The 27,753-nt window shown below is 62.6% G+C and overlaps 3 protein-coding genes and 1 long non-coding RNA gene across 14 annotated transcripts in view; 2 read left to right on the top strand and 2 right to left on the bottom strand.

Moving 5' to 3' along the window:
* The window catches only part of ELL (elongation factor for RNA polymerase II), a 69,742-nt gene extending 67,328 nt beyond the window's left edge, over positions 1–2,414 (top strand). For both annotated transcript variants that reach the window (XM_035286400.3, XM_035286399.3), the window contains one exon: positions 254–2,414. In XM_035286400.3, coding sequence (XP_035142291.2) covers positions 254–370 — 117 coding nt within the window. In that variant the 3' untranslated portion in view covers positions 371–2,414. The remainder of the gene's footprint in view (positions 1–253) is intronic.
* LOC144580937 (uncharacterized) lies at positions 2,257–6,439 on the bottom strand. Its single transcript, XR_013531294.1, has 3 exons — positions 6,305–6,439; positions 4,348–4,468; positions 2,257–2,389 (listed from the first exon to the last, which is right to left on the bottom strand). It is a non-coding gene; the product is annotated as an uncharacterized LOC144580937 (long non-coding RNA).
* A 1,236-nt stretch (positions 6,440–7,675) lies between these two features.
* On the top strand, positions 7,676–11,155 carry ISYNA1 (inositol-3-phosphate synthase 1). Its single transcript, XM_008987522.5, has 11 exons — positions 7,676–7,714; positions 7,818–7,946; positions 8,074–8,235; positions 8,856–8,988; positions 9,086–9,279; positions 9,481–9,630; positions 9,714–9,929; positions 10,040–10,204; positions 10,285–10,398; positions 10,479–10,696; positions 10,848–11,155. Exons 2-11 carry the CDS (start codon positions 7,827–7,829, stop codon positions 11,053–11,055), a joined length of 1,680 nt encoding a protein of 559 aa, XP_008985770.3. The 5' UTR covers positions 7,676–7,714; positions 7,818–7,826; the 3' UTR covers positions 11,056–11,155.
* Positions 11,156–11,394: 239 nt separating this feature from the next.
* Positions 11,395–26,665, bottom strand: SSBP4 (single stranded DNA binding protein 4). Of its 10 annotated transcripts, none has more exons than XM_035286402.3 (18): positions 25,939–26,275; positions 18,331–18,403; positions 17,943–18,004; positions 17,771–17,855; positions 14,953–15,039; positions 14,500–14,565; positions 14,213–14,272; positions 14,056–14,125; positions 13,849–13,919; positions 13,705–13,772; positions 13,325–13,370; positions 13,189–13,224; positions 13,039–13,093; positions 12,871–12,941; positions 12,701–12,779; positions 12,337–12,365; positions 12,026–12,249; positions 11,395–11,739 (listed from the first exon to the last, which is right to left on the bottom strand). In XM_035286402.3, exons 1-17 carry the CDS (start codon positions 25,995–25,997, stop codon positions 12,040–12,042), a joined length of 1,227 nt encoding a protein of 408 aa, XP_035142293.1. In that variant the 5' UTR covers positions 25,998–26,275; the 3' UTR covers positions 11,395–11,739; positions 12,026–12,039. The 10 variants fall into 10 exon arrangements, with proteins under 10 accessions (XP_035142293.1, XP_035142296.1, XP_078217953.1 ...); XM_035286405.3 differs by having other exon boundaries at positions 12,142–12,249; XM_078361827.1 differs by lacking the exons at positions 14,500–14,565; positions 25,939–26,275 and adding an exon at positions 26,518–26,665.
* Positions 26,666–27,753: the final 1,088 nt, after the last annotated feature.

Below are 27,753 nucleotides of genomic sequence, written 5' to 3'. Positions count from 1 at the left end.
TGGCATCCTCCAAGGTATGGGGGTAGGACCTTTGGGTCTGAGTCCAAAGTCACCCCGCCACCCCCACCCAAGTCTTCAGCCGTGGTGTCTGGCGAAGCCACACAAACTTAGGACGTGCGCAGGACCAATCCCCACTCTGACCTTGGACCACAACCCTCTTTGCTGGGCACTGAGCCCAGGTCTTTGGTGTGGGGGGCGCTGGCCTGCTCGCAGTGGGGAGCTCTGTCCTGAGTGTGACCGTGCTGTCCCGCAGACTAACACCAACTACAGCCAGGAGAAGCACCGCTGCGAGTACCTGCACAGCAAGCTGGCCCACATCAAGAGGCTCATCGCCGAGTACGACCAGCGGCAACTGCAGGCCTGGCCCTAGCCGCCCGCCCCGATGGCAGGATCTGGGAGGGTGGGGGGAGCAAAAGGTGGGGGAGAGAGGATTTATTTAAAAAAATAAACCCGAGGAAGATGCTCATCTGAACCAGCACTGCCGGCTTTCAGGGGAGCCCCTGCAGATGTCTGGTCCTGGCGGAGGGCTGCAGGCCCACCTTGGCCCTTCCCGCCTCCTGAACAGTCCCTGCCTGTGACGGGCTCCCCAGGAAGCCCAGTGCTGCCTCCCTGGCTGCAGCCGCGGTTCAGCCTCCTCTGTCGCAGAAGACTCCTAGGCCCTCGGGGTGGTGCGCCTGCCTTTTCTAGTTTTATACAAAGACAGCCACTTTTAGCAACTGCTAATGAGACTCGAGTCTATTTTTGTACAAAAGAGAAGCAGAATCTTTTTTCTAAACCTGTGCCTCCCTCTCCTCGGACACCCAGGGTCTAGCCACTGCCCTGGGTCCTGCCTGCAGTATTACAGAGGCTGTCGGAAGGTGCAGCTGAGCTCTGAGGGCGGGGACCCAGCAGGTGGCCTCTGCTGGTCTCTGGCTCTGTGTTCAGGCACCCTAGTCCCTGGCCTCTCCTCCTCAGGCAGGGTCTCTGCTCCAGCAAGCAAACGGGGTGGCCCCGGGGTGGCTATTTTGAGAACTTCAGCTGGTGCCCCCCAGCAGCTGCTCAGAGCCAAGGGGGGCCAGAGAGCTCTCAGCTCCCCCAGGCCTGCCCTGCTATTTTGGGCCCCCAGCTGTCGGGGGATGCAGTGTTTCTGTGCTCCCAGTTGAGACGCCGAAGTAGCATCAGATTGTACTCTGCGATGTCCTCTGGCTCCCATTTGCTGCTGCTGCCCATTCCACACTGTTGAGACCCTGTGGTCTCCATGCTGCTGGCCTCCCTCCATCCCTCTGTCCACTTATGGGTCCTGGGGTCGTCTTAGCAGAGCCACCGCCAAGGTTTGCACTCAGGGAGGGGCTGATGGAGGGCTGGGCACCAGTGGGGGCCCCAGGGACCCATGGGCAGAGCTGGGGAGCCAGGAAGATGGGTCTGCCCGCTCGGGGGGGCGCAGGCTCTGCAGTTAACCCCAATTGCTGCTTTGTTGCTGTGCCTAGTCTAGCGTCCCCCAAAGCATCGGGGGGCCACACAAGTGTGTGTGCGTGCATGTGCGTGTGTGGGGCCCCCCCAGGGCATGGTGGGGTCTGAGGTGAGTGTTCCCATTTAGGGCCAAACGAAGCCATGACTTGGGAAGGTGGTGGTGGGGGTGGCTGTGATCAGGGCCCAGGGATTACAAGGGGGTCACTGCTGCCATCAACAGTCAGGCAGGGAGAGCAGAAATGCAAAAATACAGATGTGTCTATTTTTCTAAACCAGGGGGTGGGGGAGTTCCTCCTGATGGCTTCCAAAGAACTGACTGCGGAGGGCCCACAGTGCGTCCCACCCCTACCCAAATCTCTCTCCTTTGGGACCCCTGGGTTCCCAGAGCTCTGAGGAAATTTCCTTCATGTTTCAATAGCTGCTGTTGTTTTTGTCTTCTGGGATGGGCTGGGGAAGGGCCGACCAGGCTCTGGGGGAACCTGAGTGGGCAGGACCCCACTGTGTCGCTCACAGGCAGCCCTGCAGACACCGGTGAGGTGGGACGATTTCAGAAGGTCCCAGCGAGGGACTGCCCGCCCCTCTGCCCTGGGAACAGTCCTAGGGGCTGTCAGTTGAATTTGCCTTTTTGTTGTTGTTGTTTTTGTTATTTGTTCTCCTTTTAAGGAATTATGAAGCTAAGAAGAGTTTTGTTTTGGGGGTTGGTGGACAAAGTTCTAGCTGATTAAATATGGTCTAACTTATTGATACTATTTTTTTTCTTTTAATGTTGTACTGTGGAGAAAAACTATTTTGAGCCATGGGGTTGGTGTTTACAAGAACTTTCCACTTTTGCCAAAATGTTACAATTGAAAGGCATCTGCATCTTCAGTCTCCTCATATTTTCTTAAAAGATCTGGTGTCCTTTTTGTACACTAAGCAGGTGAATGCCGACCTTTTTCACCTACAATAAATTTCACTGAACTGAACCTGGCAGCCCAGGCTGCCTGGCTGCTGTGTGTGCTGTGTGGTGTGTGTTGGGGTGTGTGGTGTATCTGTGTGGTGTGTGTTGGGGTGTGTGGTGTATCTGTGTGGTGTGTGTTGGGGTGTGTGGTGTATCTGTGGGGTGTGTGTTTTATCTGTGTGCTGTGTGTTGGGGTGTGGTGTATCTGGGGTGTGTGTTGGGGTGTGGTGTATCTGTGTGGTGTGTGTTGGGGTGTGTGGTGTATCTGTGGGGTGTGTGTTTTATCTGTGTGCTGTGTGTTGGGGTGTGGTGTATCTGGGGTGTGTGTTGGGGTGTGGTGTATCTGTGTGGTGTGTGTTGGGGTGTGTATCTGGGGTGTGTGTTGGGGTGTGTGGTGTGTGTTGGGGTGTGTATCTGGGGTGTGTGTTGGGGTGTGTGGTGTATCTGTGTGGTGTGTGTTGGGGTGTGGTGTATCGGGTGTGTGTTGGGGTGTGTGGTGTATCTGTGTGGGGTGTGTGTTGGGGTGTGGTGTATCTGGGGTGTGTGTTGGGGTGTGTGGTGTATCTGTGGGGTGTGTTATCTGTGTGCTGTGTGTTGGGGTGTGGTGTATCTGGGGTGTGTGTTGGGGTGTGGTGTATCTGTGTGGTGTGGTGTATCTGTGTGGTGTGTGTTGGGGTGTGTATCTGGGGTGTGTGTTGGGGTGTGTGGTGTATCTGGTGTGTGGTGTATCTGTGTGGTGTGTGTTGGGGTGTGTGGTGTATCTGTAGGGGTGTGGTGTGTGTTAGGGTGTGGATGTGGTGTGTTGGGTGTGTGGTGTGGGTGTGCATTGGGATGTGTATCTGGATGTGATGTTAGGGTGTTGATGTGTGTCGGGGGTGTAGTGTATCTGAGTTGTGTGTATTGTATCTGGGGGTGTAGTGTGGGTATTGTGTATCTGTGTGGCTGTGTGGTGGATGTGTGTGGTGTGGGTATGGTGTATCTATGTGGGTGTATGGTGGGTATGTGAGTGGTGTATCTGGGTGTGGTGTATGTAGGCATGTGTGTGTTAGGGTGGGTGTAGGGTGAGGTGTGGATGTGTGTGGTGGGTGGGTAGTGTGGGGTGTGGGGTTATGTGGGTGTGTGGTGGGTGGGTTATGGTATGTGGGTGTGTGGTGTGCTTGGGGATGTGGGGGGGTGTGTGGTGTGTTGGGTGTGGGGTTATGTGGGGGTGTTGTGTTGGGTGTGGGGTGTGTGTGGTGTGTTGGGTGTGGGGTTATATGGGGGTGTTGTGTTGGGTGTGGGGTGTGTGGTGTGTTGGGTGTGGGGTTATGTGGGGGTGTTGTGTTGGGTGTGGGGTGTGTGTGGTGTGTTGGGTGTGGGGTGTGTGGTGTGTTGGGTGTGGGGTTATGTGGGGGTGTGGTGGGTGGGTAGTGTGTGGATGTGTTGGGTGTGGGGGTATGTGTGTGTGTGTGTTGGGTGTGGGTTGTGGTGGGTGGGTAGTGTGGGTGTTGTGTTCGGTGTGGGGGTGTATGGGTGTGGTGTGTGTAAAGATGTGGGGGTGTGGTGTGTTTTGGTGGGGTGTTGGCCTGGTTTCTGTGTTGGCTGTCCCTGTCCTGTGGTTGGGGTGGGGTGGCATCTCGAGGTGATGTGGCCTGGGGCTGCCATGTTGATGAGGAAGGGTTGTTCAGGGGCTCCAACTGGAACCAGATAAGGAGGCTCAGGCCTCCCTGAGCCATCGCCCAAGAATGAGGACTGAAGCAGAGGGCCCTGTACATGAGGGGGCAGGCTGGGCCAGGGCGGGGGGGATGGGGAGCCACAGCAGGCGTGTGAGCACAGCAGTACCCTCCAGGGTGGGCTGAACCCAGCACTGGGATTCCTTGGCCTGCAGCACCAGAGGCCAGGAGTGTGGTGGGGGTTGGGGGAACCAGCTGTGACTGTCACCCTCTGATGAAAGCAGCAGGCAACGGTAATGTTATTACCTGTTCTTCCTGTACGGGGACAGGAGCATCTCGTGCCGCCAGAGGGGATGGGGATGATTAGGCCGGAGTGGCTGTGCAGGTGGAACCAGAGCTGGAGGACATGGAGAACGTAATGCTCATCCTGCTGGCCAAGGACAAGCAAGAGCCATTTAGTAAGGGATAACACGAATAATAAGACCGTGGGCAAAGGTCCTGGGCCTGCAGCTGTGGGGCCTGGCCTCCCTGCTGGCCTGCGTCCTTGGCCCAAGTTCTGAGGCCACCCAGGCATCTGAGGGGCGAGGGAGGGGAAGTCATATGGCCCAGCGGGGCAGCGTGTATCCTGCTCCCAGCACAGCATGGCCACACTGTTCTCCCAAGGTAACATCTCTGTCCCTGTATCCCAGGCCCAACACCAACCTCCTCCAGCTCTCGGTACTGCCTCCTCCAGCCCTCCACTGCCAGCCCTAAGCAGACTGTCCAGCAGTACTCTGGCCGTGACTCCCACGGCCCGCAGAGGCCACAGTTGGTCTCCTGACCTCCCTGAGTCATGGATGCCATCAGTCCAGTCCCCCCCACCCCGTGCCCAGGAGAGCCCTCACCCTCATGGCCTGGGCACCCTGGTGGAGAGGAGCTCCGGTCTGCCAACCCCTCTCCTGCTGCCTGCCAGGGTACCAGATTGTCCTCTTTCCACTGGCACCCCATTCCTGCAGCCCCTCCTGAACCAAGCTCCATCTGGGCTCTGCAACACAGCGGTGACCAAGAGAGCCTCGTCCTGGCCTTCAAGGAGCCTACAGTTTGCGGGGGGACAGTGGCACATCTCACAACCCACCTCAGACAGCACACCCAGGCCTGACTGGAGGGGCCAGACCCCCTTCCTTGACCTTGTCAACTGCCAGGAGTGGAAGCAGCCTCGTCCCTATGCCACATCCTGCCAGCTGCCTAGTGGCTGGGTCTTGGGAACTTCCTCGTGTCTCTTAGCTACACAGGTTCCTGAATCCCTTGTTGCCCCGAGGCACAAGCTCCCTGATTCTCTGAGCTTCCAATACCAACAGGATGTCCAACAGTTCCATTCCCAGAGACGGTATCGGACTCCACAAGTTACGGGGCTCAGTCCCACAGGGCTGCACCCGTGTCAGATGCCACCTGTTCTTCCAGCAAGCCGGCGATAAAGTGCGAGTTCCCAAGACCCCCACCTCGGGTTTGATAATTTGCTGCCACAGCTCACAGAACTTTGGAAAATGCTCACGGCCAAATGGAGGAGGCACACAGGGCAAGGTATGGGGTGGGCCATGGAGCTTCTATGCCTTTTCCAGGTGTGCCACCCTCCCAGCACCTCCATATTTCCCCCAAACCCCATTGTTTGTTTTTTTGAGACAGTCTTACTCCGTTGCCCAAGCTGGAGGGCAACATGGCTCATTGCAGCCTCCACCTCTTGAACTCAGGTGATCCTCCCACCTGAGCCTCCCAGGTAGCTGGGACCACAAGCTGGCACCACCAAGCCCAGCTAATTTTTTTGTTTTTATTGAGACAGTTTTCCCCATGTTGCCCGGGCTGGTCTTAAAACTGGGCTCAAGCGATCCACCCGCCTCGGCCTCCCAAAGTGCTGGGATTACAGGCGTGAGCCACCGCACCTGGTCGACTGCCTATTTTTCTGCTTAGGTTCTATGAAGAATGTGTAGCAATGAGATGGAACACTGCGTAGATCTACAGGGAGCAGACAGGGTGGGGGAGGGGAGCCAGCCTGCCCAGACTTCCTGGTAACATTTCTTCCTCCAGGGTATGGGCATGACCCTCCCGGAATGAGGGTCTTCAAGGGAGCAAGCGGACGGTGCCCTTTGCTGGCTTTGCGGCTTGTTTTAGGGGAGAAGGGCTCCAGTTTCTCTGACCTGGCTTGGGGAAGAGGAATTCTGGTTTCTATGGTTTCCAGGGCAGAAAGGGGCTAGAGGCAGGAGGGCAGGAGAAGGTCGGAGAGACTCACTTCTGAGCTTTCCGATGTCCTGCTCAAAGCGCTCAGCAGTCCAAGGCCCCATACTTGGGGAGGTTCTGTGTTCTGAACCCCATCCATCTCATGCATAGATGTGATTGATTAAATCAGTGGTTACTGGTGATTGAGTTGAATGTCTAACCAAGAACAGGGACAAATACTGAATATTCTTTCATACTCCCTATCCCCAGCCCTCAGGGTCTTCCCTAGTCCTCAAACTGCCTTCCACGTGGCTACTTTTTCATTTGCCACTTTTTCAAGCTCAGGTGGCTTGGCCTGTAGTTTTCTTTCAGCGAACTCCTCTTCATGTCTCAAAACCCTTGCCAGCAGCCCCCTCATCTGGGAAGCCTGCCTTGGAGGGGCCCTCCCTGCCTGAGAGTTCCCTCCCACTGGGGAGGGGGGTCCCAGTCCACTTCCAACTCCCACAAACCGAGGCCCCTTCAGGGTGAGGCCTGGACCCAGAGTCTTAAGCCCCCATTCTTCAAGGTCAGGCCCTGTCTCCTGCAAACATTCCCAACTATCCACCTTTTGGGCCAGCTCCAGTGGTGGAAATTTTCCGGCCTCCAGGCGCTTGTTTTGGAAAGTTCCTGGGGGAGCTGCCCCGGCCTGCCCGCTGGGTTCCCACGCTCCCTTATCAGCACACATGAGGGGGGTGCCCTGCTGTGCAGGCCTCATTCTTCCCTTGCCTCAGCTCTGCCCTCGTGCCTGTCCCCTCCCCTTCCCAGTGAACAGCCTCCCACTCCGACCCACCCCTGCCAAGCCCTCCTGCTGCAGGTGGGGAAACAGGCCAAACAGGCCCCAGCCTGGTTGAGCCCCATGGGACAGAGTGACTTCGTCCCCTCTGAGATGGATGGGGCGGGCACAGGGAGCCAGGAGATGGGAGTGCCTGGTAGGGGCTGCTGCTCATGAAGTGGAGTAGGTGGCAGCGTGGCTCGGAGGAGATTCTGGCTTTGGAGTTCTGGTCCTCTGCCTCAGTTTCCCCTGCAGTGTCTCTGACCCAGAACCTCTAACCCCTCCCCCGGAGGCCCAGCTTCCCTGCCCAGCTTCACCCCCTGACTTGTGGCTCAGCTCCTGCTTATCCTCATTATCCTCTTGTAAAGGGGGAATAGGTGGCCATGTGCCCCTGAGGTCTGTGGAGCGAGCGAGGTGAACCAATACTCGAAGCGCTCGAGGACGCCCGGCTACTTCCGCCAGACGGGGACCCGATAGCTACAGTGGCTCCGGGTTGTCGGGCCTCGAACCCGGGTCTCCAGACGATGGGCCCCTCCCCTCCTCGCGGGAGAGGCGGGGGCGGGGGCGGGGGCGGGGCGGGGGCGGGGGCGGGGCCGGAGCGCTTTTCTCCGGAGGTCGCGCGCCCGAGAGCCCGCGCTGTCCGCTGCCGCTGCCTGAGCCGACTCCGTGCCGGTGAGTGTGGTTCGGGGTGGGGGCGGCCTCCCTGGGGACCCAGGCCGGCTTGGCCCGGCCACTTAGTGTCCCCGCTGACCCCCTGCTCACCCCGGGCCCCTAGCCCGCTGCGATGGAGGCCGCCGCCCAGTTCTTCGTCGAGAGCCCGGACGTGGTCTACGGCCCGGAGGCTATCGAGGCGCAATACGACTACCGGACGACGCGCGTCAGCCGCGAGGGCGGCGTCCTCAAGGTGGGCCAGGGAGCCGGGGGAGGGGGCGTGCTGGAGAGCGGGAGATTGTTCAATGTCTCCAACCCTGTCTCTGCCGCGAGGGGAGAAGGGGATGGGACCCGGGGTTCACTGCGCGGCTTGTCTCCAGGTGCACCCCACGACCACGCGCTTCACCTTCCGGACCGTTCGGCAGGTGCCCCGGCTCGGGGTCATGCTTGTCGGCTGGGGCGGGAACAACGGCTCCACGCTCACCGCCGCGGTGCTGGCCAACCGACTGCGTCTGTCCTGGCCCACGCGCAGCGGCCGCAAGGTGGGGGTGGGAGGGGCGCGGTGGGCAAGGGGGCTCGGTGGAGTCCTTGCGGGCGGGGGCGGGAGCCTGCAGGCCGCAGGAGGTTGCAGGGGGCAGGGGGCTGCAGGGGGCGGGGTTCTGCAGGGCCGGCGGGGTGGGGGCTGCAGGGGGCGGGGTTCTGCGGGGCAGGGGGCTGCAGGAGGCAAGGGACCTTTCCAGGGGTGGGGGGTCTGTAGGGGGCGAGGGACCTTCCCGCGACTGGGGACCTGTAGGGGGCGGGGGTCTGTAGGGGGCGAGGGGCATTCTTGGGACTGGGGACCTGTAGGGGGTGAAGGACCTGCTGGGGGCGAGGCTCTGCGGAGCGGGAGGGAATGCAGGGGGCGGGGCCTGGCTGCGGGCGGACACCGAGGAGGTTTCGCGAGGTACTGGGGGCTCCTCGGGAGTCTTACAGGGGCGGAGTTTAAGGTGCCTGAGGCCTCGGGGGAGGGGCTTGGGGGCCGCGGCTTCCGTCCTGGCCGAGAGCCCGGAACTGAAAATGCCCGAAAGTGGGGCGGGGCTTGCGAGTCTAGGCGGGGCCCAGGCCTGGTCGCGGCGCGTTCACCACGCCCACTCATCACCCTGCCTTGTCTACTGCCCCCCAGGAAGCCAACTACTACGGCTCGCTGACTCAGGCGGGCACCGTGAGCCTGGGCTTGGACGCCGAGGGCCAGGAGGTGTTCGTGCCCTTCAGTGCGCTGCTGCCCATGGTGGCACCCAACGACCTCGTGTTTGATGGTGGGCGGAGCCCTGGGCTGGGGGAAGGGTGGCATGTGAGATGGGGGCTGGAGGGGCCCAGGATCCGGGCAGGGCCTAGTGTGAGGATGCCCCCCAGGCTGGGACATCTCGTCGATGAACCTCGCCGAGGCGATGCGGCGCGCGAAGGTGCTGGATTGGGAGCTGCAGGAGCAACTGTGGCCACACATGGAAGCCCTGCGGCCTCGGCCTTCCGTCTACATCCCCGAGTTCATCGCGGCCAACCAGAGCACACGCGCGGACAACCTCATCCCGGGCTCGCGCGCGCAGCAGGTCCTGTCCCATTCCGCATTCCGTGCTCCCTGCCACCTATTCTTCGCTACTTGGTTCCCCATTTTTGCCCGACCCCACAAGACTAGTCCCTACTTCACAGCCTGGGAACTGAGTGGTCCAGGTTCTGAGTCCGAGGGCACGTACAACCAACCTCCCCACACTCTCTCCACCCTCCCCACACCCTCTCCATCCTTCCCACAGCTGGAGCAGATCCGCAAGGACATCCGAGACTTCCGGTCTAGCGCGGGTCTGGACAAAGTCGTCGTGCTGTGGACGGCCAACACAGAGCGCTTCTGTGAGGTGGTTCCAGGTCTCAACGACACGGCCGAGAACCTGCTGCGCACCATTGAGGTGGGCGCACGCCCAGGTGGAGCGGGTCAGGCAGGGCCAGTCTCAAACACAAGTTCCGTGCTGACTGCCCACCTTGTCCACAGCTTGGCCTGGAGGTGTCTCCCTCCACGCTCTTCGCCGTCGCCAGCATCCTGGAGGGCTGTGCCTTCCTCAATGGGTCCCCGCAGAACACCCTGGTGCCCGGAGCTCTTGAGCTCGCGTGTCAGCGCCGGGTTTTCGTGGGTGGAGATGACTTTAAGTCTGGCCAGACCAAAGTCAAGTCCGTGCTCGTGGACTTCCTCATTAGCTCTGGCCTCAAGGTGCGTGGGCCGGGGGGGCTCCTGAGTGCAGGAAGGGGACCTGGGCTGCCAGCACCTGGCTTGTGGGGCCGCAGGGCCTGCAGCTGCCGGGGCGTCACTTGTACTCACAGACCATGTCCATCGTGAGTTACAACCACCTGGGCAACAATGATGGGCAGAACCTGTCGGCGCCATTGCAGTTCCGCTCTAAGGAGGTGTCCAAGAGCAACGTGGTGGACGACATGGTGCAGAGTAACCCAGTGCTCTATATGCCCGGCGAGGAACCCGACCACTGCGTGCGTGGGGCGTGGGCATGGGTGCGGGGTTTCCCAGAGGGGGGTGGCAGGGACCCGGGCGAATTCCTGCTGCACCCCAGGTGGTCATCAAGTACGTGCCATACGTGGGCGACAGCAAGCGCGCGCTGGATGAGTATACCTCGGAGCTAATGCTGGGTGGGACCAACACGCTGGTGCTGCACAACACGTGTGAGGTGCGACGCCACTTCCCGGGCTGCTGTGGGAGGCGGGGCTTGGCCACCCTTCTCCACCGCCTGACCCGCCCACCCCACAGGATTCCCTGCTGGCCGCACCCATCATGCTAGACCTGGCGCTGCTGACCGAGCTGTGCCAGCGCGTGAGCTTCTGCACTGACGCTGACCCTGAGCCGCAGACCTTCCACCCCGTGCTGTCCCTGCTCAGCTTCCTCTTCAAGGCGCCGCTGGTGCCGCCGGGCAGCCCGGTGATCAATGCGCTTTTCCGCCAGCGCAGCTGCATCGAGAACATCCTCAGGTGCGCCCCAGCCTCCAGGTTCCCGCCCGGGGTCCAGCTACCCCTTGGCTGAGCTATGCATAGGACCTGGAGGGCTGTAGGCCACAGGGACACCCCCCCCCCCACCTCCCCATCGGGTGTCTGGCTCTGCTGAGCTGTGTGGCCTCTCCAGGGCCTGCGTGGGGCTCCCGCCACAGAACCACATGCTCCTGGAGCATAAGATGGAGCGCCCAGGGCCCAGCCTCAAGCAAGTCGGACCCCTGACTGCTGCCTGCCCTGTGTTGAACAAGAAAGGACCGGTACCCATTTCCACCAACGGCTGCACTGGTGATGCCAATGGGCACCCACAAGTGGAGGAACCCCAGATGCCCACCACCTGAGGCCCTTGTCACACAGCTTTGCAGCCCTTCCTCCCCGCTGCCCCCCAGAACCCCTCCTTTCCAGGCCGCCCCAAAGACAATAAAGCCGCTGCCACTCTCAGCTTTCCTTCCACCTGGGGTTCTTGGGGCCTATGACCTGGCTCTGCCTTTCTCTACTTACCCAACTCTGAGCGCCCAGCTTCCCGTCCCAATCCTTCTGCCCATGGTTGCCACCCCAACTCCCAGGTAGCTTCAGTCTAACCCCCGGTTCTGAAGGTGGGGCTAAATGGGTGGGGTGGGAAACAAGACCACAGGGTGGACAGTGTGGTGGCCGAAGACCAAAGGGAATCTGAGACACGCTACCAAAAACCAAAACCAGGTTCTATTTATTGATGGGGCCCACCCCCTGACGTCCTGGGGAGAGGGGCCCCCCCAAAGAACCCTTCTTTCTGGAACAAAATACAAATGGCAGGAAGGGTCCATACAGAAAAGAACATCTCTGAGGTCCTTGCGTTTTTAATAAAATGATAAAAGTCTTTCCTGTGGGGCCTCCCAGCTGGGTAAGCCTTGATTGGCCAGGAGTCCAGGTGCCCGAGGTGTAACCTCAGCCCCTCGCCCTGAGCAGGAGCGCTGGGCAGAAGCCTAGGCCCGCAGAGGCCCGGGGCTGCCGCCCCATCACACGCTCATGGTCATCCCTGGCGAGTACTGCGGAGAGAGGAGGGGGCAGCGCGCAGGGGCCGGGCTTAGCTCCGGAAGAGGCTGGGACCCGCCCCCAGGGGACAATGGGGGACAGGGTAGGGCTGGGTCCTGGGCAGACATAGGGCGGGGACAGGAGGGAATGGGGGAGGGGCGATGCGTGGGGAGGCTGCCCTGGGGCGCGGGTCCCGGGGTGGGGACGCAGGGGATCTGGACGGTGAAACAGGAGCGGGAGGTGGTGGGGGGATGGAGAGAGGTTAGGAGGAGGGGAAGGATGCCGCGGCCGCCCCCCCACCTGGCCCGCCGCGGTCACGGTCTTGCTCTGGCCCCCCGGCCGCCCCGCCGGGGCCTGCCCGCCAGGCCCCTCCGGCCCGACGCCGCCGCGGGGGGAGAGTCGACGCAGTCGCTTACGCTTTCGCTCGGGAACGGGTGCAGGAAGGTCCCGGCGGCCGCCATCTCGCCGTCGTCCCGCGGGGTGCCTGGGGCGTTGCTCAGGCCGGCCACGGCGCCGGGGGAGCTCTGGGGGCGGCCGCCGTCAGCGCGGAACTCCCTGCCCGCCCCCCCCCCCCCCGCGACCAGCCCCCAGCAGGAGTGCGTCCCCCTCACCTTCGGCAACCCGTCCATATCGCCCGAGCCTGCGAACCGACACGAACACCAGCTCAGACATGCTGGTGCCAGGCCCCCAGGCCTCCAGGGTCCGACGACCCTAGGGAGCTTCCCCCGCCACCACACCCCGCAAGAAACCCCAGGACTGAGGCTAGGTGGAAGATTGTGCATTCACTGGTTTGGTCGCCGGATACCCCCAGCTCGGGGCAGCCACAGTCACTGAGCGGGCCCCCTCCCCCCTGGGGGGCTCAGGGCGCCACGCGATGCCTCCACCAGACAGGCAGGCTGGCAGTGGGGGGAGGCAGCCAGGGGCGCATGGGCCGGGGCCGGAAGCAGCCTGGGCGGGAGCAGGGACTTCACTCACCCAGGGATCCGTTCACGTGGTGTGGCTCCATCGCGCTCATGGCGGCCATGGGGCCCTCCGAGCCAGGGCCGATGGGGAACTGCAGGCATGGGGACAGCATGGGACTTGGGCCACTCATCCCCCGAGTGGGATCGCTGCTTCAAGAAGCACCCCCAAAAGCCCCCACTCACATTAGCCCTGCCGGCACCCTGCCCCATGGGGTTCATGATGGTATACATGTTCTCGCTGGAGTTGGTGGAATCTGGGGGAGACCAGGGGACAGGAAGGGTGCTGAGTGCAATGGGGCTTCCCCCAAGCACACCCACCCTAGCACAACCCCACCCCTGTCTAGGCTGTACCTCCAGGGCTAGGCATGATGGGTGTTCCAGGGGGCCCACCTCCTCCTGGGGGTCCCTGCACACAGAGGGAGACAGGGACTGTGAGAGATGGCCCCTCATCTGCCATCCTGCAGCCCCTGCCCAGGGTGACACAGCCTTGCTCAGACTCACCGTGTAGCTGCCGGGGGATGAGGAGGAGTAGGGGATCTGGGGACAGGGGCAGCTGTGAGCAGTCAGCCAGGCAACTCACCCAGTGCCCCTCCCACCCCACCCCACCCCATGCCTGCCCACCTAGCCTTAGACTCACCGAGTTTCCACTGGGGCTGGCCCACGGGCCTCGAACTCCTGGGCCCCTAGAAAAGACCATGGGTGACAGACCCTGGGGCCAGTCCATGTGGATGACCACCACCACCACACCCCCCACCCTGCTCCACTGTGTCCCCAGACAGGCGGCAGAGCAGCAGGCGCTGAAGTGGCCAGCATGAGCTTTCAGGTTCTGATCCCAGCCCATCACTGGCCCTGGGGAACTCTTGCTACCTTAGTCCTCAGTTTCCCCACTCAACAGTGGCCATGAAATAAACAATATCCAAGGCTGTCCTGAGGGTTCAGGGCCCGTCCCAGCTGACCCAGCCATGAAGCTGGTGGTGGCCTGTGAGCTGCACACTCCTGGGGTCCCGGGGGCCTTACATGTTCATGGCAGGCAGGCCTGGGCCGGCAAGGGAGTTGGGTGGGGGCCGCATGCCACCTCCGTAGCTCTGGGGAGGCAAAGGGGCGGTGAGGGACAGACCAGGAACAGTCCGAGGGCCCCACCCACCAGGGCTCCACTCTTACCTGGGGCCCGATGCTGGCCATGCCCCGAGGAGGCGTCACCCTCTGCATTGGGCCGCCCATGCTCGGATGCCCTGGGGTGGGGCAGAGGGAAGGCACTTGGACCTGGACCACTCCCCAGCGTGGACAGCTGGGAGGCAGCAAGGTTGGAGTGCCTAGAGCTGGAATTCTGCCTAATGGGCAGACAGGAGGCAGAGCTTCCCTACTCACCCTGGGCTCGTGGGGAGGGCTCCATGGTGCCAGGGAGAAGGGGCTGGGAGCCAGGGAGGCCTGCGGGAGGCTGCGGAGGGGGTGTAGCAGCACTGAGTGTGGGGTGCTCCCTCCCCGGCCCAGCTTCTGCCCCCCGCTCCCCTCATCCCTTTCTCACCTGACTCGGCATCCGCAGGGTGGGCCGGGGGCCCCCTGGGAACCGCGGTGACATGAAGGGCTGGAAGAGGTAGGTGGGGATCAGCAGCTCCCCCCACCCTCCACCCCCAAAGCTACCCTGTTTCTGCTTTCCTGGGGCCCCCAGCCTGGGGAGACCCCTCCTCCAGAACCAGCCAGCAAAGCCCAGCCAGATGGCTCCAGCCAGGGCACCATGCCATGGGGGCGGGAGGGGGTGGCGCTGGGGGAGGGGATGTGTGTGTATGAGGGGCAGGCGCCACAGCTCCTTACCTGACTGTGAGGCCCCATCATGGGGGCATTGGGGTTGTGGGGGGGCGGCTGGGAGCCGGGGGGGCCCTAGGAGGACAGAACCGGGTGGGTTGCAGGAAGTGAGGCCCTGCTGGGTCTGGCAGAGGAGGGGAGGGGCTCCATGGAGGCAGAGAGGTGGGCCAGCCTATGGCCCACCCTACAGGACAGAGACCCTGTGGGAAGGCTTGAGGGCAAGGCTCAGGCACCAGTGATCACGAGGACCACTGTGCCCACGCATGTACAGGCCAAGCGCACAGATGCTCACCCTCCACTATACTTGGGTCTTCCCTCACTGGCCCCAGAAAGGCCCAACTGGGCACACCTGCCTCACAGAGGACCCTCCCGCCCAACTCTAGCCTGCCGGCCTCATAAAGTCTGCCCACATGGGACCCCCACCCAGAGTTGGAGGCCAGGAGACTCCAGCCCTGGCCATACCTGGAAGAAGCCTGCCGCCATGGGGCCTGCAGCCATTCCGTCACCTGGGGCCAGGCTCCCCATCACAGGGCTGGGGGCTGCAGCGCTCTGCAGGGGTGCGGGAAACCAAGGGCCAGGTCAGGACATTTAGACACTTCCTATTAGGCCTGGGGTATGCCCCCTCTTCTCTGCAGGTGGCTGGCCCCATGAGACAGGGAGCTGGCCTTGGGCAGTGCGGCACAGGGACTGTTGGCCTGAGGATCTGAAGACCCTGGACCCAGAGCACCTCTCATCTCACACAGGCCTGCGTCGTCCTGGCCGGCAGGGCAGGGCAGCTCAGCTGGCTCCCAGCTCTACCCGGGACACCCCACATATACACAGATCTACCAGCAGTTTCAGAGGAGCTTGCCTGAAGGCTCTTCCTTAGAGCTGCTGTGGCTCCGGCCCCGCCCCATCCTGCCTCTAGGAGCGGGGAGAAGAGCAGGATTCTGGGGTGGTGTTCCCAACCCCCAGCTTCTCCACAGATGGAGAAGGGGAAAAGACAGGGTGCTAGAGCGGGGGCTTCCTATCTGCCAGAGATTCTGGTGCAGCCCAGACCTGGCCTGGGACAGGATGAGAGGCCACTCTGGCTGGCTCCCAGTCCTAGACCTGTGTGCTCTGGGGAAGACGAGGTGGGGAGGGAGGCTCAGTCTATAAGGGCAGAAGGACACATGTGGAGACAGGGAGGGAGGACTTCTCTCTTGGCCCGGCTCTGTGTGGTCCAGGCCAGGCCCTGAATCCCAAGAGGAAGGGGATGGGCTCTCCGGGGTTGGCCCAAGCCAGCAGCACACAGGCACACTCTGGCGTTTGTGGCATGAACTGCAGCCATGTGGGCTCAGAGATGTTGGGCACTCTGCCTGCAGTCTTGGCGTTTCCTGTCTTCAGGTATTGCTGCAAGGGCCCCCTGGCTGGAGCAGGGCCCCTGGAGAAATCCTCCCTCCCCGTGTCAGGCAGCAGGCTGCCCCCTTCCTGCCCCTTCTCTGAGATTAGCTTCAGGCCTCCTGCCAGGGCCCTAAAGTGGGGAACGGGGTGGAGGCAGGAGCTCCCCAGCACACCACTACAGAGAGCACTCCTAAGGCCCAAAACAAATACTTCGAAAGCCCTTGTGCCCGCTCCTGTGCCACCTTCTCAGTTCAAAACTGCCAGGTCCTCTCTGGGCTCTGGCCCCCACCCCGCCGCCTTCCGCCAACACAATGGCCTGCAGCAGCTGCGCTCCCAGGTGGCTCCTCTGGTCCACTCCGGAGGGTGGGGGGGGTCGCCTCTGTGCCCTGTGTCTGTCCACCACGCAGGGAGGGCAGCCCCCTCTCGGGCCACAGCAGACGCCTGAGTTTCCTGGTCGGGGAGGCTCCACTGCAGCCTCCCTGCCCCCTGCGCCCCTCGGCCTCCAACTCTAGGCCCTGAGTTAATCCCAGGCAGTGCGCCCTCCCCTGCGGTTGGCCCGGGCCGGACCCCCTACGTCAATCATCCCTGAAGAGGAGACGGCCCGGCCCACGTTGCCATGGCGATGGGCTGGGCGCTCCAGTGTTTCCTGGAGACGCCAAGGTCGGCCTGGAGCCGGGGAGAGGCAGACGGAGCCCCCCCCCCTCGGAAGGTGAGAGGAAGGGGCCGCCTCCGTGCAGGGTCAGCAGGCCAGGCGCCCCCAGTTAGAGCGAGAGCAATAGAGGGGCGGCCCGGCAGGATGGGTGCCCATGGGGATTTGGTCACCCCAGGGCTTGGGCGGCCTCCGCCCTGGGCCCTGCGGTCTCTGCTCCGCGCCGGCGCTGCCATGGTAACCGCCGCGCGCCTGGGAAGCGCGTTCACGCCGACTTGCCAGCTCCGCCCTCCTGGCCCAGCGGGGGTGCCCAGAGAGGCTGCTAGACCCAGGCGGCAGGCATGGGGGGAGAGTCGCTCAAGCCCACAGCTCCAGACACCCCTGGGGCCCCAGATCCAATGGGGTTGGGACAAGGGGACCACACACGAGCAGTGGGGCACCATAGGGGTGAACAGCAGTAACACCAGGAGGGCTTCGGCATGCACGGCTTCCATATCGCGTGGAGGAATCTTCAGAAACGCGGGCGCCCCACCCCTCCCGCCCCTCAGGCCGCCTCTGCCTTGCTGAGGCCTGCGCTCCCGCGCACAGTGGGCAGGGTGTGGGCAGGACTGGCGCCCTCCAGACGCCCGCCGGCAAAGCCGGCACCTCCCCCTCAGACCCAACAGAGGGGGCCAGGTGGCCCAGCGCAGAGGATGAAGGGAAGGGCTGCCATCTGCTGCCCCATGACAACAGGAGGCCACCATCCCCTTGGTTAGCCCGGCAGCCTCCACTCCATACCGGCCTCTGATCTCTTCCAACCCGGAGGGAAAATGACAGCAGAAAGGTAGAGTGGGCAGCTCCAAGCACCCGGCAAGGTCAGGAAGTGTCCCAGTGCCTGGCCCATCAGGCACCCCCACCTGGCTCCTAACTCAGTGGAGCAGCGGTGACCCCCCAACACACACGACCGAGGAGGGTGAAGGCAGCGAGCTTTCCCCATCTCCACACAAGCTCACGTGAGGGCAGGGAGATGGCACCCCCAGTGCCCTGAGAAGGGTGGGAGGGCTGTGGGGACCACAGGGAGCGCAGTGCAGTGGAAAAAGCTTTTCCTTACTCTGTGAGTGACCCTGGACCAAGGGGAGGGTGGAGGGACCCCAGAAGGCCAAGAGCCTGAGTGACAGCTGCAGCTCTGTCTGTCAACCCAAACTGCCCCCACCCCCAGCCCTCCTCTGGCTGTACAGCCCCCCATCCTGCTTCCCACCCTGGAGCCCAGCCCCTGGGGTGGGAACTCACATAGTCCTGGAAGGCCTTGGCCTCGCCTGAGTGCTCACAGGCCTCTCTCCGGTCGGGCGCTGCACAGTACAGGTCCCAGAAGACGCTGTGGTGGTCAGGGGAGGACGTCTGCTCTACACGCCCCCGCCCCCGGCCCCCTTCCACGGCCCACCCACAGCAGCCCTGCACGCACCACCACCAGGAGTGCAGGAACCCGGGGGGCTCCCCCAGCGTGATGTTCTTCTCCCATCGGATCTGCAGGAAGAGGGAGGAGGTGAGGGGCTGGCCCTATCTGACCCTGCCCCCCCATGTGGCAGGGTGCCCAGAGAACATCTGGGCAGGGAGGGAGTGGGGAGGGGAGGGTAACTGGGTGGGTGGAGGGCCCCAGGATGTGCAGCAGGTCCCCACTGGGCATGCAGACCAGAAGCCTGGATGCCAGCCCAGGGTCGGATCCCACCCAGCCCTCAGTTCCCAGAGCCTTCAGAGGGGCAAGGGCCCATCCCCAAGGTCCCCAGTGGAAATGGAAGAGGACCACTGGGTGTGGACGGGGAGGGAGGGCCAGGATGGAGGCAGTGGCTTACCTCAGACAGGAAGGTCTGGGCTGACTTCTGGGCGCCGATGTGCAGCAGGTACTCGTAGACATACAGCGCCAACCTGTGGGGGCAAGGCGGCCCAGGGGGCTCAGGCCCCACTCTAAAGCCCTTCTGCCTCTCGGGAGGGCGGGTGGAAAGGTACTCTCCCCACCAGCTGCTCAGCAGAGACAACTCTACTCATCTGTCAGCATCCTTCGGGCTTCTCCCAGGCATCCCTGACCCCAACTCCAGGACGAATTCGGTTCCTTTCAGTGCGCCCTCGGAGACCAAATCCTGGCCCTGTCCTGCCAATGCCATGCCTCCAGAGGCCTCAGTAGAGGAGTGTCACTCCTGAGTGTGTGGGGGGTAGGGACAAATAGTGGGCTCCCTGGGCCGTGTCCTGTGCTGAGGGCCACCCCAACGCATCGCCAGCCTCGCTGGCCCAGGAGGGAAGGGCCCCCCCGGCCCCTGGACCCCATCTCTTCCTTGGGGTGGCTGCCCATCCACTGTGGTGGCCTCAGTTCTTCCAGCAGATGATCCCCAGCCAGGGCAGTGCTGACTGCGGGGCGGTATCCAGGGAACGGAGGTGGGGGCCAGGGCCGGTAGGGCCCACAGTGCCGCATCTGCCGCCCTGCCCACATGTACAGAGGGCTCTGTGAGTCCCCAGCCGCCAGGGACCCCTGGACTCACCCCCTCAGCCACTGCCCTCCCCAAGAGCTGGGACCTGGGCCACCCTTGACCAGCCAGGGGGCTCCAGCACAGCCCTCTTCAGGTCACAGGGGAAGGCTGGACCGTCTGCCTGGCTCCAGTCCAGCTGCCACGCCAGAAAGCAGAGAACAATCCCCCATCCAAAGCATTGCCCAGTCCTCTGGCACCAGCCCTTCTGGACCTCTCTGGATCTGAGGCGCCCCCATCGGAGCCCTTCAGAGCCCTTGTACTGCACAGCCAGGGACCCATGAGGGCCTGCTCTGGGCTTGGGGGAATCTGGGATTCAAGACAGGGTTCCGGAGAGCAGGCCTGAGGCTGAGCCCTAGAGGCGAGAGGCAGGCAGGCAGGCAGGCCTGGGGGCCCTTCCAGCCGCCTCCAGCTCAGCTGTGCCGCCTCCCTGGCTGCCGGCCCCATCCTAAAATAACCTTCCTTTGACTCACACTCTGCTCCCTCCCAGCCAGGCTGATCCAGTCCCAGCACCCACCACCCATCACGCCCCCCAGGTCCCTTTCAGACTTCCAGCCCTCCTGTTCCTCCCCAGCCCCCGTGGGCGGTGCCCTTGCCCAGATCTCATCCTGCCTCCCCTCCTTCATTCATTAACTTCATTCATTCCTCTGGCATCATGGAGCACCCTTTGTGCAGTGCACACACCTGGCGCCTGTCCTGGAGGCCACGTTCTTGAGGGGACAGACAGAGACAGGCAATGCGAGTGGAGGGGTGAGCTGTGTGGCCCCGTGGAAGGTGCTGAGGCTACAGAAATGCAAGGGGGCAGAGCAGGCGGCCCAGGGCGGGGCATGCCAGGCTCACACTGCACCACATGAGCAGTGATGGCCACCCCAGAGGCAGGGAGGGGGCAGGACACACAGTGCCCAGCGGTCACCTGGCATCATCACACCACTTTGGAGAGAACCCCCCAGCCCATGCCCTGCTAGATCCTGACCCCATAGCCCTCCAGTCTCCCACCCCCGCGCCTTCCTCCACTGCCTGCAGGGCCGCCTGTCCAGCCCACTTCTGTGGTACCCAGGCCCATCTAGAGGCTTCTGAGCTTTCCCCTGTGCCAGCGGCTGACAGGCCTGCGTCCATCCGTGAAGGTAGCACACAGGCCAGGGTGGGCAGGTTCAGGGGGACAGACCGACCAGCCTGGGGAGCCTAGTGCCACCAGCCATTTCCCACCCTGGCCACTTGGGGGTCCGAGCAGGGGGCACAAAAGGCCAGAGTGGGGTAAGACGGAGTCTCAGGAATGCTGGTGAGCCACGCCCAGGGGCCGGCTGTCCAGGAGGCCTAGGGGGACTCCTGAAGGAGAGAGTGGCCAAAAGCTTTACCTGCCTTCCTTCGTCACCCCTTCCCTGACTGTCCCCATCAGCACCTAACCCAGGAGGCAGCCCCAGAGCCCACCCTGGCCTCACTACCCGCTCCTGCTGTCCTCCTGCCTCCAGCCTCGCCGGCTCCCCATTCTGTCCTCTCCTCTCCCTGGGTGGTTTGCCCAGCCTGTTTGGATAACGCCTTCAGGTAGGGGCTGCCCAGAGGGTGCTGTGGCCCGACTTTCCCCAAACTAGGGATCCACTGTTCACCTGGAAGCTATAGACCCAGCCTCGACACCGGAGCCCAGCACCCCTTCCCCATCCTCCCCTCTCCCTGCCCAGAGGCCGTCACGGAGATGTCCACACACACACACACACACACACACACATCTCATCCAAGGAGCCTCTGGTGGCCACGCACAAGTGTGCACCTGCCTGACACCCACCCAGCTGTCCCCAGACATCACTCCCTTTACTGAATTGAGAAGAAAACACTGAAGGAAGTCTCTCTCCTGATTCGGGCCCCTCTCCCCACCTCCACTGCACACCTGGGCTAGGCCACCCACCGTCTCCCACCTGGGTTATGAGAGTCCCCTCCAGGCGCTGCTCCTCCATACCCCCACGCTGCTTGTTCAAACCCTCCTGTGCCCCCCGCACCCCCACAATGGCTGCCCTGCCGCCCCAGGGCCTCTGTGCACTGTTCCCCTGCATGGGACACTTCCGCCCAGAGACTCCAGTGTCACTTACCAGGGGCTTCCCTGTCACTTGGAAGCCCCCACCTGTTCCATGTCTCCCCATCTGACAGTCTCCACCTGTGGCCCCCACTGGAATGTGGCTGGAGGTGGGGCGGGGACTTGGAGTCTGCTCACTGCAATGCCCTTAGAACAGAGCTGGGCATCCAGGACCCTGTCACTACAGTGAATGAACAAACCACCCGGGACCCCTCCTGGGATGCCAGGACCAGCTGGGCCACAAGGTGAGCACTGATGAAGGCCGGCCACTACTCTATCCACACCGAGGATTTGGGAATTGATCCTGGGAGTGAAGGGAGGCTAGGGCTTTCGGTTTTGCCGATTTCCCTTCCATGGTGGTCCTTTTATTTTATTTTATTTTATTTTTTGAGATGGGGTCTCACTCTGTCACCCAAGCTGCAGTGCAGGGGCGAGATCTTGGCTCACTGCAACTTCTGGGTTCAGGCGATTCTCCTTCCTCAGCCTCCCGAATAGCTGGGATTACAGGCGTCCGCCACCACGCCCAGCTAATTTTTTTACATTTTTAGTAGAGATGGCATTTCAACATTATTGGCCAGGATAGTTTCGAACTCCTGACCTTGTGATCCGCCCACCTTGGCCTCCCAAAGTGCTGGGATTATAGGTGTGAGCCTGCTCACCCATCCGGTCCTTTTATTTTAAACAGGATTCAGTCTCAGGGAAGAACTGTGGGTTGTGATTGTTTGGGGTAAAATGTTTGGAAGCCTGGCTGTTCAGCCAGGGAACCTGGGGACCTACAAGGTCCTCACCTCCCAGAGGACTGCTTCAGAGGCCAGGTCTGGGGGTGCCACTGGTTGGGGCCCTGAGCTCAGTTATGGGAAAGGTCTCTGGATACAAATCACCCATGCCCCCTGCTTCCTAGCAGCCACCTGCTCCAGGGTGGCACAACCTCTCAGGGCCTGCCTATGAGGGTTCCCTGTGCCATACAGGCACGTGGCCAGAAAGAAGCATGGGGAGGCACCTGGCAGAGCAGCAAGCAGCCTCTCTGCCAAGGAACCCAAGACCTGGAGGACATGGGGCGCCTGGACCTGAGCAAGCATGGTGCTGCAGGGAAGCAGAGACAGGATGGGGTGCTAGCACCTGGTGGCCTGAAAAGTTCCACAGCCACCGCCACACTGACGTGCGTTATCGTAAACACCGAGAATGGCCGCACTGGTGCTCCCTGCCCAGTGCCCTCCTGGACACAGATGCTGCTGGGGCGGGAGATGCCTGCCACTCGGGGCTTTGTGTCACTGTGTCATGTCACCAGGTCTCACTGCTGCCCCCAAAGGGACCCTCCAACCCTCACTGTCCTCCCTCCCCTCCGCCAATCCTAAAGGCCAGGCCCTTGGCAGCTTCTCGGCAGGGTGGTGCCTCTCTTTACCGCCCTCCACAGTTGCCCCTCACAGCCATTTCCAGCCAGGGGCCAAAATGACCACGTCCAGTCGTGAATCCCATCCCTGGCTTACCTGCCAGGCTAATGAACAAGCCACCGCATCCACGTGCCAGCTCAAAATCAAGCCGGGAGAAACCCACGAGCTGCCAGGAGACGCCAACCATGGCCGTCATTCATAGACCCCTTCTCACCCTGCCTGGCTGCACTGGAGGGTATACACAGCCCCGTCTTCTGCGAGTGGCCCACTCTGCCGCCCCCACACTCCACAGTCACCGCCATCTGCTGCAAGCCCCCGAGGGCAGGCACCCACCAGGTGCTCAGTTGCTTTCTAGAGGGAGCTGGCCAAGACCTAGCCTGAGACAGGGAGGCCGGTAGGCTCCAAGGGAAGCCAGAAGGGGCTGAGGATTGGGGCCAGAGAGAGACGGAAAAGAAGGCAAGACCTATTTTTTTTTTCTTTTTGTTTTTTTTTGAGACAGAGTCTTGCTGTCGCCCAGGCTGGAATATGGTGGTGTGATCTTGGTTCACTGCAACCTCCGCCTCCCCAGTTCAAGCGATTCTACTGCCTCAGCCTCCTGAGTAGCTGGGATTATAGGAATGCACCACCGTGCCCAGCTAATTTTGTATTTTTAGTAGAAACAGGGTTTCACCATGTTGGCCAGGCTGGTCTCAAACTCCTGACCTCTGGTGATCTGCCTGCCTCCGCCTCCCAAAGTGCTGGGATGACAGGCGGGAGCCACCGTGCCCGGCCTCAGGGCCTCATTTTTAAGAGGCAGGAGGCTTAGTGCAGGAAGGAAAGCACAGGGCTGGGAGCTGAGGTCTGGAGCAGTGTAACCCCTTCACCCCATTTCACAGAGGAGGAAAGCAAGGCCCTGAGGCAGGAAGTGGCTTGCCCGTGGCGGATACGTCCTGAGAGCTGAGGGGCAGCCCTGGCAGGTGCTCTGCCTGTGGGCTCCCACCCTGTCCTGGTGAAGATCCTGAAAGATAGGTCGTCCACATTTCAGATGAGGAAATGGGCCTGGGGCTGCCTGAGAGCTCATCTGTGTCAGAGAAGCTGAGTTCTTGCCAGGTGGCTCCCTCTCCAGGGCCCTGGTGTCCCCTTCTGTGAAATGGGCGGGGGGTGGGGGGTGGGGATGAGGCCATCTGGTGTTTTCCAAGCTTTCTTTCCCAGTGGAACGCTACCTCCAAACCAACACCTACATGGGACCCTCTCTGTGAAACAGAAGCACATAGGCCGGCTCTGCCTCCCACCAGCAGCTGAGGCACTTCCGAGAGCCTCGAGTCCCGAGGCCAGTATCCCCAAAACACCTCTGCTGGGCAGGTTGGGGGGTGGATGGACATCGGGGGAAGATGGTGGGGAATTCAGCTAATCCCCTCACCCTGCCACCCCTGGCTCAAACCTATGAATCTCTTCCTTCTTACCTTGGTCCAGGCTGCCATCAGCTGGGTTTTTGGGGCTTTCTTGAGATGGCCTTTCAGCCTGTCACCCAGGCTGGAGTGTAGTGGTGTGGCGTGATCTCAGTTCCCTGCAACCTCCACCTCTCGGGTTCAAGCGATCCTTTCACCTCAGCCTCCAGAGTAGCTGGCATTACAGGCACCTGCCACCATGCCCAACTAATTTTTGTATTCTTAGTAGACTGCCATGTTGGCCGGGCTGCCCTCGAACTCCTGACCTCAAGTGATCTGCCCACCTTGACCTCCCAAAGTGTTGGAATGATTATAGGCAAGAGCCACCAGGCCGGCCTCCCTAGCTGTCTTTCACACAGCTATGCCCTCATCCCCAGGGACTCCCAGCCTCTGTTTCTGACCCGTACAAGCCTCAGTCCACCTGGGAGCCAGAGCACACTTCTGCACACACAACCAACTGCAGCCCACCCGGCCCTCTAGCAGGCTGCCCCTTACTCCACCTGGGCTCAGCCCCAGCTCCTTTTCCTGGTCCCACCTCAGGACCTCTGCACTTGCTGACATCCCGTCCCCTCCACTATCACCCACTTTGCTTTCTCCAGGTAACTGGATACCTGCCTCCTGCTGGGGTGGGGGCTTCCTCAGGGCTACAGAGCCTGCCTTCCTGACCAGACTGTGCCTTCCCAACCGCCACACCCTGGGACACCCAGGGCAGAAACACTTAACCTGTGAACGATCTCGATTCCCACGGGTGAGTGGTCCCCTCCAGAGCCAGCAGCTGGCTGGAGACCTGGGCTCCAGGAGTGACCATGCCAGACACCTCCTGCTTCCAACCTGAGCAGGAGCCAAATGCGTTTCAAAAAGTCTTGGGCTTAAGGGTGCTTGGAAATGGAGCTCAACCTCCTAACTGCACACAGGCAAGGGAGGCGTCTTGGGCAGAGGGGACATTCATTTTGCAGAGGGGTGGGGCATCTCAAGTCAGCCCAGGCAGAAGAGGCAGGACGGGGGACACTCAGCCAAATCCAGGGCTTCTCTCCACCACCCAGACATCCCGGCCTGGCCCTCAAGGCGGGTCCTCTTGGGACCCCTCCCTGCTGACCCAGCCTCCTCTCTGCTTGGGTGGCCAGTTCCACACCCGGGGCCACTCCAGGCGGCTCAACTTCAAGGATTCTGCAAGTCCCCATCAGCTATGACAAGACTCCCCTCCTCCTGGGTACAGCATTGCAAACTGCCCCGTGCCCTCCCTGCGGGACGGTCACAGCTCCAAGCTCCCCACCTGGACAGCACATTCGGCTGCCTCCCCACACTGAGAGATCTCAGCCCCACCACGACGCTTCCTCCACCCGCGCGGTGGAACCTGTTCCTACCAGCTTGAGAGCTCCTGGTACCCACAGCCTGGAGCCACGCCCAGAACAAGAGGGATCCCCAATATGCACTCTTCGGTATCAAGAGAGGGGCTCCGTTGTCCCCACCGGCCCCCGGACTGTGAACTGTGCGGCTTCCCCAGGGGCCCCACACAGCTGCTGGGGCCAGGGCAGACAGGTGGCCGCGCGCCCCTCCAGCCGCCCTCCAGCTCTTCCCCAGGCGCCCGGGGTCCCCAAACCGCCACTCTCGCTCGTCCTGGAAATCTTCGCCTCCCTTGATCCCCCCGCTTCCGCAGCCTCGCGCACCCACGTCTCGGGGAGGCCTCGAGACCCCCGATTCCCGCTCGGGGATCTCGCGCGCCCCCTCAAATCTCGCGCCCTCGGGTTTCGCGCGCCCCCGCCAATCTCGCGACCCCTGCAGCCGGACCGGTCTCACGCGTTCCCTCCCGTCTAGCGCCCCTCGGGCCACCCGCCACCCCTCAACTCCTGCGACCCTGTGGGGTCTCGCGCGCCCCCAGCCAATCTCCCGCCCCTCGGGGGTCGCGCGCCCCCGCCAATCTCGCGACCCCTCGAGCGCGCTCCGGTTCCGTGAGCCCCGTCGCCCGCGCCCACGTGCCCCGCGCGCTGCCCGCCCGCGCCGGAGCCCACGGAAGAGCGCGGACGCCGAGCCCCGCCCCTGGCCCTGGCCCCGCACTCACTTCTCGCGGGCCTGGCTGTCGGAGGGCACGGCCGAACCCTTGCCCCCCTTGGCGTACATGCTGCTCCGCGCCGCCGCCGCGGGGGCCCACACCTGTCAGGCGGCGCCGCGGGCCGCGCTCGCCGTCGCCATAGCTACCCCGCGCCCCGGGCCTCACCGCCCCGAGCCCCGGGCGGGCACCGCGGACATCGTCCGCGCGGGGGAGCTCCAGACGGCCGCGGCGGCGGCGGCAGCTGCGGCTCCGGCGGCTCCAGCTCCGGCCCCGGCCGCAGGGTGGCTTTTTTTTCTCCCTTCCCTTCGCGTTGGCTGTTCCGGGAAGCGCGCGCTCCCCTCCTCCCGCCGCGCGCGCCCCCGCTCGCTGCCTCCCCGCCGCCCGCGGGCGCCGCTCTTAAAGGGGCGATGGCGGGCGCGCGGGTGGGTCCCGCCCCCGGGACCGCGGGTCGGGCGCGCACGCGCAGTGCCCGCCGCGGGAGTTGGGGGCGCGGCTACACACTCGCGGGCCGGGATCGGGGACGGCCACCCGCGGACGCACAGCTGATCGCGGCTGCACACGCGCGCGCGCACACACAGGTTCACTTACCCCAAATGGGGACAGCCACCCCAGCTGTTGTACACACCCAGCCACACACATTCGCAGCCACACTCAACGTAGCGCTCTACACAACAAACGTGTACCCCGCTGCTGGAACTACTTTGGGTTGCCCCCTGAAGCCTCAGGCAGTGACACTGGGTGTTGCACCCCGCAGAGCCACCCACGCTCAGCTCGGGTGGGAACCACCGCACACACAGCCCGCCCAGCGACACACATACACTGCCATATACTCAGCTCACAGTGGCCGTCTTGGAACAACTAAACGCAGGCCACCGCACACAGATCCACAGCCGCATGCAGACACACACTTATACAAGGCCATGCCACAGCTTCCAACGGCCGTGGACAGAGCCCACGCAGTTAACTCGCAGTCACCCTGGGACGCACTGTCACGGCCTCCTGAGAACAACACCCCACCCAGATCCATAGTCACATGGCCTGTGGACACTTAGCCAACCGTCCACAAACACACAACCCAGGCACAGACACAAAGCTTCTATAGTACCCAGGCTGTGGGAGCCACCCTGCACCACCTCCATGTGACACCCAGTGACAATACTAGGTGCAGGGTGACTGCTGGCTGGGCTTCTCAGCCTCGGTGCCGTGAGCTGTAAATGGGGCTCATGCCACCTTTGTCAGCGGGGGTCAGGGTGCAAGCAGTAGGTGCCCTCTTCCACCTCTAGGGCCCTTCATCCCCCCCCAGCAAGGGTGTTTAGAGAGGGTGGGGCGGATACTGAGGCAGGAATCCCCGCAGGGCGGGGGTGCCCGGATACCCGTGGGTGGTGTGCGCCTGGGCAGGGTAGGGGAAGGCGGTGCGGTTGTGAATCTAGGTCTAGATGTTCGTTTGTCACGGCTATTCCTTTCTTTCCTATCCACGCCCGCGTGTGTGTGCAAACACGCGGCTCCTGTGTGAGTGCACGTGTGCGTCCTTGTGCGTGGGGGGGCTAGCAAACACCCTATGATCGCTGTCCCAGCGATGGTCGCTGGCTGCGCGGTGGCAGTTGTGGGTCCGCCGCGGTGGTGCGGGCCTAGCCGCCCAGTCAGGTTGTGTGCACAAGTGTGTGCGAATATGCACGTGTGTGCCTCCGCGCGTGGGTGGGCCGCCAGCTCCCTGCGATCTGTGTGTGGCTGTGCGGTGTGTGTGTGTGTGTGTGTGTTAATCTCTGGACATGTCTCACTGCCAGTTGACTCCCCAGAGGTGCCTCCCCCATAGAGGCCGACCCC

Source organism: Callithrix jacchus, chromosome 22 (assembly GCF_049354715.1).
Source record: "Callithrix jacchus isolate 240 chromosome 22, calJac240_pri, whole genome shotgun sequence".
NCBI classification, from domain to species: domain Eukaryota; kingdom Metazoa; phylum Chordata; class Mammalia; order Primates; family Cebidae; genus Callithrix; species Callithrix jacchus.
Note: the sequence above shows the minus strand (reverse complement) of the source record. Positions and strands in the feature narration are given on the sequence as shown.